At 42.9% G+C, this 15010-nt stretch overlaps 1 protein-coding gene across 1 annotated transcript in view; it reads left to right on the forward strand.

Annotated features, from left to right (window-relative positions):
- slc4a3 (solute carrier family 4 member 3) overlaps nt 1-15010 on the forward strand; it is a 117122-nt gene that overhangs the window by 1175 nt on the left and 100937 nt on the right. Inside the window, exons 2-6 of the mRNA XM_079562842.1 lie at nt 4754-4925; nt 5989-6163; nt 12222-12454; nt 13745-13878; nt 14087-14307. Coding sequence (XP_079418968.1) covers nt 4878-4925; nt 5989-6163; nt 12222-12454; nt 13745-13878; nt 14087-14307 — 811 coding nt within the window. The 5' untranslated portion in view covers nt 4754-4877. The remainder of the gene's footprint in view (nt 1-4753; nt 4926-5988; nt 6164-12221; nt 12455-13744; nt 13879-14086; nt 14308-15010) is intronic.

Raw genomic sequence — 15010 nt, forward strand, 5'->3', positions numbered from 1 at the left:
TGGCACATTCACATATTTTTGAGTAATCTGTAAAAACTCTGATGTTTTAGGGATAGGTTTGCCTGAGTCCTCCTAGGAACGCCCCCACCTCCTGGAGACGCCTCCGAGCTTTCGTCACCAGCCGAGTAACCAACCACTGCTCCTCAGCAGAACCCCCTCCCCACTGATGCCACAGACAGCGTGTGGAGGTTCTTAAAGAGACAGAGGCCTATTTCAAGACATTCGCTACAGCCATTTTGAGAGAGCAATTTTACATAAGGCAGTTATTCTAATTTACTGCATTAACAGACCAACAGAAGGTTTGGTCATCATTGTAGTGTGATATAGTCTGGTGCGATATGTGATTGAAAAAAGCATAATACCCCCTCTTTAAGAGTTTAACATCACGGCGCTGGCTAATCAGCGATGTGCTAACTCACGGACATGAAACATACAAGGTAAAATTTAAGATTTGTCTAAAACAAAATTATAAAAGTAATTTCGTCGTATTTTGAAGTATTGTTTGTTCATGTGATTTTCATTATGATGGTTTATCTGAGTGTCCTGGGTCTCTGGGCTTCAGTGTCTTTGACGTCTTTGATGGCCTGGGGGTTTTATTATCCAAAACACACTTTTTCCTACAGGCACATGTTTGGGTGATTTTCACCCGGCGATAGTGATCGAAGGTCGGGGAGGGTTAGTGTGTTTAATCAGGCTCTTGTTCCCTTTCAAGGTTGACATTCAGGACTGACACGTTTATTTTGCGACTTCAGCTCCAGCTTTGCTCATGTCACAGAGTCGATGTCTCTGCCTCACAGTAAGTGAGGAAAACACAGTTATTCATCTGTTATTATACGGCTCTTCACAAAGTAAGTAGAACGCTCCGTTGATTTGAATGGGATTTCCCAACGTTCTACCGGTCATTATTTTCTGATAAAGGACCTCTGAACAAAATAATGACCGCTGCCATTGGCAACGGAGTTCGTGCTTTCATATCACTCCGCGTGTACGTTGTAGCGGACACTATTTGTCCCCGTCACTGAGAGAGAAGTTGGGGGAATTGCTCGTGAAGTTAGCGTGAGTCTGACTTTCAACTTACCCAGAGATTCACCACCATTCCTCCTCTCCAACTGCGCCTTCAACTAAGTAGCTAGGCTAGCTACTAGCCTTGCTGCTTCTAGCCTAGCAAAACGTTGCCGAGCAACGCGCAAACCTTTGGGAACTATTTGTCGCGGAAGTCATTAAATAAACCTTTCGACCTTCATAAAAGTGTACTAAGTTTATGTTGTGTGTGTTCAGTTGGCAAATGGCCGTATAATAAGCGGGATAATGTAAAGAACGCTGGTCATTATCGGGAAAATATTTTCCCCGATAATGACCAGCGTTCTATACATTATCCCTTACATATTCTGAGCTTCACCAGAGAAGTCTCACATATCCAGGAATGGCTGGACCAAAAACCAAGTTTACATCTTCATTATTTTACTTTGTAGGATTTTTTTGTTCCCAAATTCCTAATTTTCCGGTAATTTTGGATCATTTTTATCTGGTCCTCTTCTGGGGCGAATCTAGAAAAATAATCACGGGGTGGAAAGCTGGGTGAGGGCTTCATTTCTGGGGTGGCAACATATTTTACAATGTCGAATATATATAGTGGGGGTATGCAAGTTTTGCTTGACTGCAAGGCAATTTTTCTTTTTAGATGCAGGCTGAGCCCCCCCCCCCAAAAAAAAACAAAACAAAACAAAAAACAACATTTTTATGTACAAATAGCTCTGAAGTTGAAAAAAGTACATCACATGGTGGTGTGGCATCTGGGGTGGTAAGACCTTTACTAGGGGAGGCAGCTGCCACCCCTCTTGATCCGCCCCTGGTCCTCTCATGATGCTTTTGTTTCATTTTATTAGACATGACACAGTTAAATATGAAAAGAACACGACTCAAATGTGTTACATATTGTCATGTTTTGATAAATTTTGATGTACTTTATCTTGGGGGGATTATCTCGAGTAAAATCACCTGGCGTTAGTGACGATGTTATGAATCTGAGCGATGGTGTTCTAGGGTTAACATCTTGTATGAGTATGAGGTGGATTTTCATAAAACAAGCGCCATTTTGCAGCGAGTTTGCAGATTTGTATCTTGTTGCTGAAGCTGAAATGTAAGAACTGAGCTCCGTGATGTTTAGGATGGAACACGGACATGTGCCTTTGTGGAATCCTCTCGTTTTCTCGTTCAGCAGTAAAAAAAAACTGTCGGGAAGTGAAACTTGTCCAAAGTGGTGTGAGATCAGAGCGGTCTCGCAGAGTTTCACAGTATGTGGAGGAAACGGCTCCAAGTGTCAAAATCCAAAGAACTCACGAGCAAACCGTCAATTCATTCAGTTTCAAAAGTCCCAAATCTCAACCCAGTAACAATAATCTCTGACCCAAACCCGGCACAGGTGGAGACGTCTGAAGAGGTCAAAGCCAAACTTACTGCCATTAGAGTATTTAGGCCACATGGAAATGGATTTAAATGTATGTAAACTCTATGTATTTACATAGAGGAGCTGTGGTCCAGGGTTGGGCTCAGTGACGGAAACACAAATATTTTACTCAAGTGGCAGCGGGCGAGGTGGAGGGCAGGGCTGCTCCATTTGAACAAAAAACAAACTGAGATTTTTCAGACAGATATTGCTATTTGATTTATGATTCAGTATTTCATATTTAGGCTAGCATTATGTTTTATTTTTCATTAATATAAACTACTAAAACTGCGGGTAGAGGAGACTCGATCTTCCGAACCACAATTTCAATATGACCTTGTTGATGTATTAGCGATGCACAGATCACCGATTGGCGATGCACAGATCACCGATTATGATTCATAATTTAACAGTGAAAAATACTGGGCTTTTCTAAATATGAATTGAATGTACAGTAGTCTGAGCTTATAATAATTATTCTTCCTTTCTTTTTCCTTCTTCCTTTTTCCTGCTTCTTCCTTTTTCCTTCTTTTTCCTTCCTCTTCTCCTTCCTTCTTGCTTCTACTTTCTTCGTCCTTCTATTCTTCTTCTACCTCTACTTCTTCTTCCTTCCTCTTCCTCTCCTTCCTTCTTCTTTCTTTGTCCTTTGTCTTCCTTGTTCTTCTTCCTTGTTCTACTTCTTGTTCTTATAGTACTTCTTCTCCTTCTTGCTTCTACTTTCTTCTTCCTTCCTTCCTCTTCCTCTCCTTCCTTCTTCTTTCTTCTTCCTTCTTTTTCCTTCTTCTTGCTATGTCCTTCGTCTTCCTTGTTCTTCTTCCTTCTTTTTCCTTCTTCTTTCTTTGTCCTTCGTCTTCCTTCTTCTTCCTTGTTTTTCCTTCTTCTTTTCCTTCTACTTCTTCTTCCTTCCTCTTCCTCTCCTTCCTTCTTCTTCCTTCTTTCTTTGTCCTTCCTCTTCCTTGTTCTTCTCCCTTCTTTTCCCTTCATTTTCCTTCTACTTCTTCTACTACTACTACTACTACTACTACTACTACAAAGCTGTATTGTTTATAGCACATTGTTTAGTTAGTTATCCTTTAATCTTTTTTTTATAGTGCATGTTATTTTGTCTGTCTGTGTTTGCGAGTTCGTAGTGTCTTCAGATGTGAGTTATGGACGGTCACGGAGAGGCCGGATGGAGCTCACGGCCAAAACCAGAGCTCCATTTTGTTTTGGGCTGTAACTTTGGACAACATTTGAAGAAAGAGAAGAAAACTTTAACTGAGATTTTTCACAGACAGATATTGCTATTCTATTTGTGATTTAGTAATTCATATATAGGCTAGCATTATGTTTTATTTTTCATTCATATAAACTACTAAAACTGCTGGTAGAGGAGACTCGATCTTCCAAACCACCACAATTTCAATATGACCTTGTTGATATATTAGCGATGCACAGATTATGATTCATAATTTAACAGTGAAAAATACTGGGCTTTTTTAAATATGAATTGAGTGTACACAGTATAGTGTGAATTTATAATAATTGTTCCCCCTTATTCCTTCTTCTTCTTCTTCTTCTTCTTCGTCTTTCTTCCTTTTCTTCTCCCTTCTTGCTTCTTCTTCTACTTCTACTTCTTCCTTCCTCTTCCTCTCCTTCATCTTCTTTTTGCTTTTCCTTCTTCTTCCTTCCTCTTTCTTTGTCCTTTGTCTTCCTTGTTCTTCTTCCTTCTTTTTCCTTGTTCTTCTTCCTTTTCTTCTTCTTCTTCTACTGCTACCTCTTCTACTTCTTCTTCTTCCTTTTTTTCTTCTTCTACTGCTACCTCTTCTACTTCTTCTTCCTTCTTTTCTTCTTCTACTTCTACTTCTACTTCTTCTTCCTCTTTCTCCTTCTTTCTTCGTCCTTCGTCTTCCTTCGTCTTCTACTTGTACTTCTTCCTTCTTCTTTCTTCGTCCTTCGTCTTCCTTCTTCTTCTACTTGTACTTCTTCCTTCTTCTTTCTTCATCCTTCGTCTTCCTCGTTCTTCCTTCTTTTTCCTTCTTTTTCCTTCTTCCTCTACTTCTACTTCTACTGCTATTTCTTCTACTACTACTACTACAAAGCTGCATTGTTTATAGCACATTGTTTTAAGTTAGTCTTTAATCTTTTTGTTATAGTGCGTGTTATTTTGTCTGTGTTTGCGAGTTCGTAGTGTCTTCAGATGTGAGTTATGGACGGTCACGGAGAGGCCGGATGGAGCTCACGGCCAAAACAGAGCTCCAAACTTCAGAACAAGAACACATTTCAGCACTTTCTGATACTCTTTGATATATTGCCCTCTCTGTGCAGGTTATGCCTCCCCAAAGAGCCTCTGCTTCTCCGGCGGTCAAAGAGAAGGGCTGATCTTCCTCCTCGTGTTCACCTCTCCCCCCCCTCTCCCTCCGTCCTCTCCTCCTGAAGACCTCCTGATGTGATGGCTACAGGAGGCCATGTTCCTGAGGTCTCCTCCGGTCTGCAGCAGGTCGGCTTTTTGGATGTTTCGTGTCTAATGCATCTCTGTCCGTCTGCAGCTGCTCTGGGGTCAGAACCTCTGTCCTGTCCTCTCCTTCAAAGCTCACACTTCAAAAAAACACCAGGCCATTTTCTTCTGTGAGCAAACATGACTCAAGAAGCCATATCGGGGTCTTTGATCTATTGTAAAGACAGCGGAGTGAGACTCGCTGACGATGACAGACAGGAAGAGGAAATAAAGTCTCCCAGGTTGAGTTTACGCCGGCTCTCCGTCTCTCCCTGTCAGCCCGGGCCGAGGGAGCTCCCATCGTTAAAAGTGTCCCGGTCGTACTTACCCCTAATGGAGCGCGGAGAGTAGAAACCTGAGACGCCGGAGTACTCGCGGCCTAAACGACCAATCAGAGTGAAGGGGGTGGGGCTCGTCTGAGCGTCCGGGCCAGTCCCGGCTCAGCTCGGGGCCCGGCGGCTCTCCGGGGAGGAAGTACATTAGTGTCAGCAGAGGAGCACTCAGGTATCGATCTGTGGAGGTGAAGTTTGTCCGGCTCTGTTTGCACAAAGTCCTCGTTTAGACCTGGGATAGAGACAGTTTAGGAGGAGGTTCTGCTCTTATTGGGAAACGTCAGGAGCATCCATGAACCTAACTCCAGAGCTTAGTCAGGATCATAGATATAAGTTAGAAGACATGATCGGTGTTCCATTCAGCCCCATTCATAGTAGTAGTAGATAGTAGTAGAGTAGTCTGTGAAATTAGCATGGCTGCTCAATCTCTTCCTACACCGGCACAGACACAGACAGGCTTCTACTTTTTATTGCTGATTTGACAAAAAAAACAGCATGGTTGAAAATGTGACACCCAGCCCAGCATTGTCACATGGGTCATAGCAATTCTCAGAGAAAAAGGGGAATAATGGGCTGGAAATGCGGGAAAAATAAGAAAACATTTGTGTAGGAAATGAAAAAAAATCAGTTTGATGTGGCTCGTTATGTTTCTCTCACTTTCAAACACAAGAATGAGCCTTCACGAGTCCCAGGTACGGCTGACTCTCCTTGACAAACCTCTCTGGTTCCTGCAGGTGACAGTGGATGTGGAGGACTGCGAGGGTCCAGCCCGTGCTCCCGGTCCAGACTCGGACTCGGACTCAGACCTGGAGAAGGCCCTGTCTGTGCAGAGGTTCACCGCCTTCATCAGCGACTCGGGTCCACAGGGCGAGCCCACGGGACGGCTCTACACCGACCGGGACTATGACAGTGAGTGAAAATAATGTGTCGGCCTCAGGAAACCTCAGGGATTTAGTGACATGTTGTTGCCTTTTGTGATGTTAACATTGTGTTACCAAATATATCGTACAGACCTCGTGTCTTTGATTAGTTAATCTGTTTGTCAGTCCAGCTCTTTGGAACTGGACAGTCTTTCAGGCTTTTATAGTTGGTTCTATTTAAAATGAAGCGCATGTGCAGACCTGTAGTTAGAGTTAACAATTAATTTAATTAATTTACACCAAAACAAATCCATGATTGGTAAATATAAGGCAGAAACCTTTGCAATAAGCAGCGTCAGAGGCCAGAGAGCAAAGCCCTGTCTTTTTCCCTCGGACAGTCGTCATGTAGTGTCCGCCAGTCCTGCTTTAGCCCCGGTTTTGTCCTGTTTTAGTCCCGCTTTTTGTCCTGTTTTAGTCCCGCTTTTTGTCCTGTTTTAGTCCCGCTTTTCTCCTGTTTTAGTCCCGCTTTTATCCTGTTTTAGTCCCGCTTTTGTCCTGTTTTAGTCCCGCTTTTATCCTGTTTTAGTCCCGCTTTTATCCTGTTTTAGTCCCGCTTTTGTCCTGTTTTAGTCCCACTTTTGTCCTGTTTTAGTCCCGCTTTTATCCTGTTTTAGTCCCGCTTTTGTCCTGTTTTAGTCCCGCTTTTTGTCCTGTTTTAGTCCCGCTTTTATCCTGTTTTAGTCCCGCTTTTATCCTGTTTTAGTCCCACTTTTGTCCTGTTTTAGTCCCGCTTTTTGTCCTGTTTTAGTCCCGCTTTTGTCCTGTTTTAGGCCCGTTTTTTGTCCTGTTTTAGTCCCACTTTTGTCCTGTTTTAGTCCCACTTTGGTCCTGTTTTAGTCCCACTTTTGTCCTGTTTTAGTCCCGTTTTTGTCCTGTTTTAGTCCCACTTTGGTCCTGTTTTAGTCCCGCTTTTTGTCCTGTTTTAGTCCCGCTTTTGTCCTGTTTTAGGCCCGTTTTTTGTCCTGTTTTAGTCCCACTTTTGTCCTGTTTTAGTCCCGCTTTTGTCCTGTTTTAGTCCCACTTTTGTCCTGTTTTAGTCCCGTTTTTGTCCTGTTTTAGTCCCACTTTGGTCCTGTTTTAGTCCCACTTTTGTCCTGTTTTAGCCCCGCTTTTGTCCTGTTTTAGGCCCGTTTTTTGTCCTGTTTTAGTCCCACTTTAGTCCTGTTTTAGTCCCACTTTGGTCCTGTTTTAGTCCCACTTTTGTCCTGTTTTAGTCCCGCTTTTGTCCTGTTTTAGTCCCACTTTTGTCCTGTTTTAGCCCCGCTTTTGTCCTGTTTTAGTCCCGCTTTTGTCCTGTTTTAGTCCCGCTTTTGTCCTGTTTTAGTCCCGCTTTTATCCTGTTTTAGTCCCGCTTTTGTCCTGTTTTAGTCCCGCTTTTATCCTGTTTTAGTCCCGCTTTTGTCCTGTTTTAGTCCCACTTTTGTCCTGTTTTAGTCCCGCTTTTATCCTGTTTTAGTCCCGCTTTTGTCCTGTTTTAGTCCCGCTTTTTGTCCTGTTTTAGTCCCGCTTTTATCCTGTTTTAGTCCCGCTTTTATCCTGTTTTAGTCCCACTTTTGTCCTGTTTTAGTCCCGTTTTTGTCCTGTTTTAGTCCCACTTTTGTCCTGTTTTAGTCCCGCTTTTATCCTGTTTTAGTCCCACTTTTGTCCTGTTTTAGTCCCACTTTGGTCCTGTTTTAGTCCCACTTTTGTCCTGTTTTAGTCCCGTTTTTGTCCTGTTTTAGTCCCACTTTGGTCCTGTTTTAGTCCCACTTTTGTCCTGTTTTAGTCCCGCTTTTGTCCTGTTTTAGGCCCGTTTTTTGTCCTGTTTTAGTCCCACTTTTGTCCTGTTTTAGTCCCACTTTGGTCCTGTTTTAGTCCCACTTTTGTCCTGTTTTAGTCCCGCTTTTGTCCTGTTTTAGTCCCACTTTTGTCCTGTTTTAGTCCCGCTTTTGTCCTGTTTTAGTCCCGCTTTTGTCCTGTTTTAGTCCCACTTTTGTCCTGTTTTAGTCCCACTTTTGTCCTGTTTTAGTCCCGCTTTTGTCCTGTTTTAGTCCCGCTTTTGTCCTGTTTTAGTCCCGCTTTTGTCCTGTTTTAGTCCCACTTTTGTCCTGTTTTAGTCCCACTTTTGTCCTGTTTTAGTCCCACTTTTGTCCTGTTTTAGTCCCACTTTTGTCCTGTTTTAGTCCCGCTTTTGTCCTGTTTTAGTCCCGCTTTTATCCTGTTTTAGCCCCGCTTTTATCCTGTTTTAGTCCCGCTTTTGTCCTGTTTTAGTCCCGCTTTTTATCCTGTTTTAGTCCCGCTTTTGTCCTGTTTTAGTCCCGTTTTTTGTCCTGTTTTAGTCCCGTTTTTTGTCCTGTTTTAGTCCCGCTTTTTTTCCTGTTTTAGTCCCACTTTTGTCCTGTTTTAGTCCCGCTTTTGTCCTGTTTTAGTCCCGCTTTTATCCTGTTTTAGTCCCGCTTTTATCCTGTTTTAGTCCCGCTTTTGTCCTGTTTTAATCCCACTTTTGTCCTGTTTTAATCCCACTTTTGTCCTGTTTTAGTCCCACTTTTGTCCTGTTTTAGTCCCGCTTTTGTCCTGTTTTAGTCCCACTTTTGTCCTGTTTTAGTCCCGCTTTTTGTCCTGTTTTAGTCCCACTTTTGTCCTGTTTTAGCCCCGCTTTTGTCCTGTTTTAGTCCCGCTTTTGTCCTGTTTTAGTCCCGCTTTTGTCCTGTTTTAGTCCCGCTTTTGTCCTGTTTTAGTCCCGCTTTTGTCCTGTTTTAGTCCCGCTTTTGTCCTGTTTTAGTCCCGCTTTTATCCTGTTTTAGTCCCACTTTTGTCCTGTTTTAGTCCCGCTTTTTGTCCTGTTTTAGTCCCACTTTTGTCCTGTTTTAGCCCCGCTTTTGTCCTGTTTTAGTCCCGCTTTTGTCCTGTTTTAGTCCCGCTTTTGTCCTGTTTTAGTCCCGCTTTTGTCCTGTTTTAGTCCCGCTTTTGTCCTGTTTTAGTCCCACTTTTGTCCTGTTTTAGTCCCGCTTTTGTCCTGTTTTAGTCCCACTTTTGTCCTGTTTTAGTCCCGCTTTTCTCCTGTTTTAGTCCCGCTTTTGTCCTGTTTTAGTCCCGCTTTTGTCCTGTTTTAGCCCCGCTTTTATCCTGTTTTAGTCCCACTTTTGTCCTGTTTTAGTCCCGCTTTTCTCCTGTTTTAGTCCCGCTTTTGTCCTGTTTTAGTCCCGCTTTTGTCCTGTTTTAGTCCCGCTTTTCTCCTGTTTTAGTCCCGCTTTTGTCCTGTTTTAGTCCCGCTTTTGTCCTGTTTTAGTCCCGCTTTTGTCCTGTTTTAGTCCCACTTTTGTCCTGTTTTAGTCCCGCTTTTGTCCTGTTTTAGTCCCGCTTTTGTCCTGTTTTAGTCCCGCTTTTGTCCTGTTTTAGTCCCGCTTTTGTCCTGTTTTAGTCCCGCTTTTGTCCTGTTTTAGTCCCACTTTTGTCCTGTTTTAGCCCCGCTTTTCTCCTGTTTTAGTCCCGCTTTTGTCCTGTTTTAGTCCCACTTTTGTCCTGTTTTAGTCCCGCTTTTGTCCTGTTTTAGCCCCGCTTTTGTCCTGTTTTAGTCCCGCTTTTGTCCTGTTTTAGCCCCGCTTTTGTCCTGTTTTAGGCCCGCTTTTGTCCTGTTTTAGTCCCGCTTTTGTCCTGTTTTAGTCCCGCTTTTGTCCTGTTTTAGTCCCGCTTTTGTCCTGTTTTAGTCCCGCTTTTGTCCTGTTTTAGTCCCACTTTTGTCCTGTTTTAGTCCCGCTTTTGTCCTGTTTTAGTCCCACTTTTGTCCTGTTTTAGTCCCACTTTTGTCCTGTTTTAGTCCCACTTTTGTCCTGTTTTAGTCCCACTTTTGTCCTGTTTTAGTCCCACTTTTGTCCTGTTTTAGTCCCGCTTTTGTCCTGTTTTAGCCCCGCTTTTGTCCTGTTTTAGTCCCACTTTTGTCCTGTTTTAGTCCCGCTTTTGTCCTGTTTTAGTCACACTTTTGTCCTGTTTTAGTCCCGCTTTTCTCCTGTTTTAGTCCCGCTTTTGTCCTGTTTTAGTCCCGCTTTTGTCCTGTTTTAGTCCCGCTTTTGTCCTGTTTTAGTCCCACTTTTGTCCTGTTTTAGTCCCGCTTTTGTCCTGTTTTAGTCCCGCTTTTCTCCTGTTTTAGTCCCGCTTTTGTCCTGTTTTAGTCCCGCTTTTGTCCTGTTTTAGTCCCACTTTTGTCCTGTTTTAGCCCCACTTTTGTCCTGTTTTAGTCCCGCTTTTGTCCTGTTTTAGCCCCGCTTTTGTCCTGTTTTAGTCCCGCTTTTGTCCTGTTTTAGCCCCGCTTTTGTCCTGTTTTAGTCCCGCTTTTGTCCTGTTTTAGCCCCGCTTTTGTCCTGTTTTAGTCCCACTTTTGTCCTGTTTTAGTCCCACTTTTGTCCTGTTTTAGTCCCACTTTTGTCCTGTTTTAGTCCCACTTTTGTCCTGTTTTAGTCCCGCTTTTGTCCTGTTTTAGCCCCGCTTTTGTCCTGTTTTAGTCCCACTTTTGTCCTGTTTTAGTCCCGCTTTTGTCCTGTTTTAGTCACACTTTTGTCCTGTTTTAGTCCCGCTTTTCTCCTGTTTTAGTCCCGCTTTTGTCCTGTTTTAGTCCCGCTTTTGTCCTGTTTTAGTCCCGCTTTTGTCCTGTTTTAGTCCCACTTTTGTCCTGTTTTAGTCCCGCTTTTGTCCTGTTTTAGTCCCGCTTTTCTCCTGTTTTAGTCCCGCTTTTGTCCTGTTTTAGTCCCGCTTTTGTCCTGTTTTAGTCCCACTTTTGTCCTGTTTTAGCCCCACTTTTGTCCTGTTTTAGTCCCGCTTTTGTCCTGTTTTAGCCCCGCTTTTGTCCTGTTTTAGTCCCGCTTTTGTCCTGTTTTAGCCCCGCTTTTGTCCTGTTTTAGTCCCGCTTTTGTCCTGTTTTAGTCCCGCTTTTGTCCTGTTTTAGTCCCGCTTTTGTCCTGTTTTAGTCCCGCTTTTGTCCTGTTTTAGTCCCACTTTTGTCCTGTTTTAGTCCCGCTTTTGTCCTGTTTTAGTCCCGCTTTTGTCCTGTTTTAGTCCCACTTTTGTCCTGTTTTAGTCCCACTTTTGTCCTGTTTTAGTCCCGCTTTTGTCCTGTTTTAGCCCCGCTTTTGTCCTGTTTTAGTCCCGCTTTTGTCCTGTTTTAGTCCCACTTTTGTCCTGTTTTAGTCCCACTTTTGTCCTGTTTTAGTCCCGCTTTTGTCCTGTTTTAGCCCCGCTTTTGTCCTGTTTTAGTCCCGCTTTTGTCCTGTTTTAGTCCCACTTTTGTCCTGTTTTAGTCCCATTTTTGTCCTGTTTTAGTCCCGCTTTTGTCCTGTTTTAGCCCCGCTTTTGTCCTGTTTTAGTCCCGCTTTTGTCCTGTTTTAGTCCCGCTTTTGTCCTGTTTAAGTCACACTTTTGTCCTGTTTTAGTCCCGCTTTTCTCCTGTTTTAGTCCCACTTTTGTCCTGTTTTAGTCCCACTTTTGTCCTGTTTTAGTCCCACTTTTGTCCTGTTTTAGTCCCGGTTTTGCATCATCTGCCACTCATTTCGTCTGTAAAAAGATCTGTGCAGCCACAGTCTGATACAGGTCTGATATCGCTCCATTTTGTAAACAAAAAACGAAACAGGAAGTGGAGTTTATTCGACCAATCAGAGAAGCCTGTTTCTTGAAAGATAATTTCGAACCATTCACATGGTTTGACAAATAAAAAATCTTGAATCTTGAATCTTGTTCACTGTTTTTCCCATAGATGGCTTTGCTACAGCGCCCCCACAGGCGTGTAGAGGCGCTTTTCATTTAAAATGTTGGTTCGATTGACCAAAAGACAGAGTTAGAGAGCCGAAACGATGTTGCAACTTTGGTCCTCAATCGAACCAAGTCCCAGGTGTGAATGTGACCTAAGAGACTTTCTTAAAAGTGGCAGCTGTGTCCATTTTAAGATCAATTAAGTCATGTCTTTTTTTGCAAACAATTCAGATCAATTAAATATATATTAATAAACTGTAATGGAAAAACATTGAATAAGAATTACTGGACTTTTCCACACTAAATATCCTTGGATATGATGTTCCCAGGCCACCGACAGACGCAGCTGCACGTGCACCACCCGCTCTCCTCACACCTGCCCCTGCGGCTGAGGAGGAAACCCCACGGCGCCCACCGAGCGCACAGGAAGAAACGCCGCAGGAAAAAGACGTCGCTGCCCCCTTCGCAGGTCACGCCCACCATCCAGGAGGTGGACGAGGAGGAGGCGGAGTCAGACCGGCAACAGGCCACGCCCCCCGAGACCTCACTCACCGAACCAGAGGTAAGAGAGGAGAGTAATATGAAATGTCAACTTCCTTTACTTCAGAGTCTTCCCAAGAGACAAAGGTTATTGATTTTAGCCTTATTTACACGACTGTTCAGAAACTGTATTTGGTTCATATTGTTGTGAAATGAGACGAGGCACGGCAGGTGAAAAAAATGATTTTTAACAATGGTTTAGAGAGGATTTTTAGCTGGTTTTATCCCTTAACATCTTAGTTTTCATGTCAGAGCATAAAAAAGACAATAGTTACCCCTTATGAAGCTTATTTTATGACGTTTTGTCGCTACCGAGGCGGAGCAACTTTACACATTCATTCGCAAATATTGACTTGCATGTGCACATTTATTTATTTTTTCTCAAATTTAAGTTTTTGCTTTGCTCATGCAACGACCTCACCACTTTAGTCGCTCCTACAGACTTTCCAGTCTTGGACTGAACAATATTTTAAGGTTTTTCAGAGGGATTTTTAAATATCTAATTCCCAGCCTGGTTTATTGAGCTTTGAACACAAGGCAACATTAGATTTTTTACAGATTTATACAGACTAATATGTTACAAAATAATACTATACATTTAAACCTGTGTCTATGCATTATTTACATTTCGTGACTGATTTTTTTAAGGCATTAAATGCCTTTTTATATGAAAGCTTTAAATTACATGTAACTTAGTCATATTTTTTTTTACAGCAGAGGTTTCAAATGTCTCGCCTGAACTAGATTATTTACATTTTTTACTTTTTGTCAAAGGTGTGTATAAATATGTCCAAGCCCAATATTTCAGCAATTTTTGATACATTACAGATTTTTTCTTTTTTATCTACTGTAGTTTTTCAAAGAATAATATCAATAAAATGTTATTTGTATAGCGCCTTACAAAAGTAGAGCCAGAAGGTGCCCAGGATGCTCTCCAGTATAAAAACAAGAATCACAATATATCCATAATCCCCTGAGATATGAATATATGTTTTACCAAACATGTCACAAACTGAACCCGTTTAAACCTGTCTGTATCCGTTATCAGTAAGAAATAAAATATAACTTTATTTTAGCAATTTGTACACATTTAGGCCTTATTTTTATTCAGTTGTTTGATACAGTTACTGCATTTCATCATAATCGAAAGTATCAATTCACACAAAACATAAAACTAAAGAAGACCTGCTTTTCACTTTCTGCAGCGTCTCGTTCGCTCTGATCGAAGTGTTTCTAAATAACTCGCTCCTTGTTGTATATTCTCCTCCATCGTCGCCTGCCTGTGTCTCACTGCTCGCCCTGTTTCTCTCAGTTTAGTTTGGGGAGCCAAGAGGATTTAGAGGAAGCTCCAGGTTTAAGCGCACGTCACACAGAGGACGAACAGCGCCCCCTGTCTGCGGCTGAGAGACTGACAGAAGGCAGAGATGGAGTTACTCCGGAGAACAGGTTTGGGGATTTGTTTGTTGATTTTTAGCTGATTTTCTTCCTTAACATCTTAGTTTTAATGTCAGAGTAATTTTTACACATAAAATGCCTTATTTTTCTATAAAATGACAGAAAACTTGCAATACATGTTTTTCTCACATTTATGTCAATAATCTACAGCAGAAGTTTCACATTTATATCTGTACATTTCCTCTGGTGATTCCCCCAGCTGTGCCGCAGACTGCCTCCCCTCCACCTCCTCCGGCTCCGGGCTGGGCCTGAGGAGGAAGCCGCTGCACCACCGCGCGGCGCTGGCTCAGAGGAGTAACTACGACCTGCGGGAGAGGACCCGCATCGGGAGCATGACCCACACGGAGGTCTACGCCCGAGTGCCCACAGACGAGGCGGAGGCCAGTATGCTCGCCTCGGCCGACCTCGACGACATGAAGAGTGAGTCACAAACATCTTTACAGATTCGGCCACAATAAAGAAGGAGTCACTAAAGCACCGCTCCGTACTGCAGGGGGCGCTCATGTGTAAGGCAAAGCACAGAGGCAATGGAGCCAGTGTGGTGTTAATGAGTCAGTGTTAATGCAAGTGCAGGGATGTGAGTTTAGGATCAGTGTGACCAACTAAGTTCATGTGAATGTGTGGATTTGTGTCAAAACAGAAAATAAAGCATATAAAGAAAATAAAGCAGACCGCACTGCACTGCGGTCGCCCACAGCTCCTTACGGGTGTTCAGTAGCATCAAAGGACGGGTCAAATGCAGAAGACAAATTATCCTACAGGGACGGTAAGGTTCACCTTAACCACCTGACAGGGCTGATTTATTCAGGACATTCATGTTTAGTAGACACTTCAGAAAGAGCTCGTTTGAAATACAAAAAATAGCAGATTCCAAAACAAGAAATGGTAAATGAAAGTAGAAAAAGACATTTGAACTATGGGTGCTCTTCCAAGTAGAGCATGAAAGCAGAAAAAAGAAGAAATGGTAAGTTTCTATCTCTTATGGTTACAAAATTATAAGCAAAAGTCTCCATCCATCCATCGCGGAGGCAGCAGTTTGCCCAGACTTCCCGATCCACGCAGACCTCCTCCAGATGTTCTGACACCAGGCCAGCTCAGAGACAAAGTCCTTCCAGCGTGGAAG

This window comes from Gobius niger (assembly GCF_951799975.1).
Source record: "Gobius niger genome assembly, chromosome: 9".
Taxonomy (NCBI): Eukaryota; Metazoa; Chordata; class Actinopteri; order Gobiiformes; family Gobiidae; genus Gobius; species Gobius niger.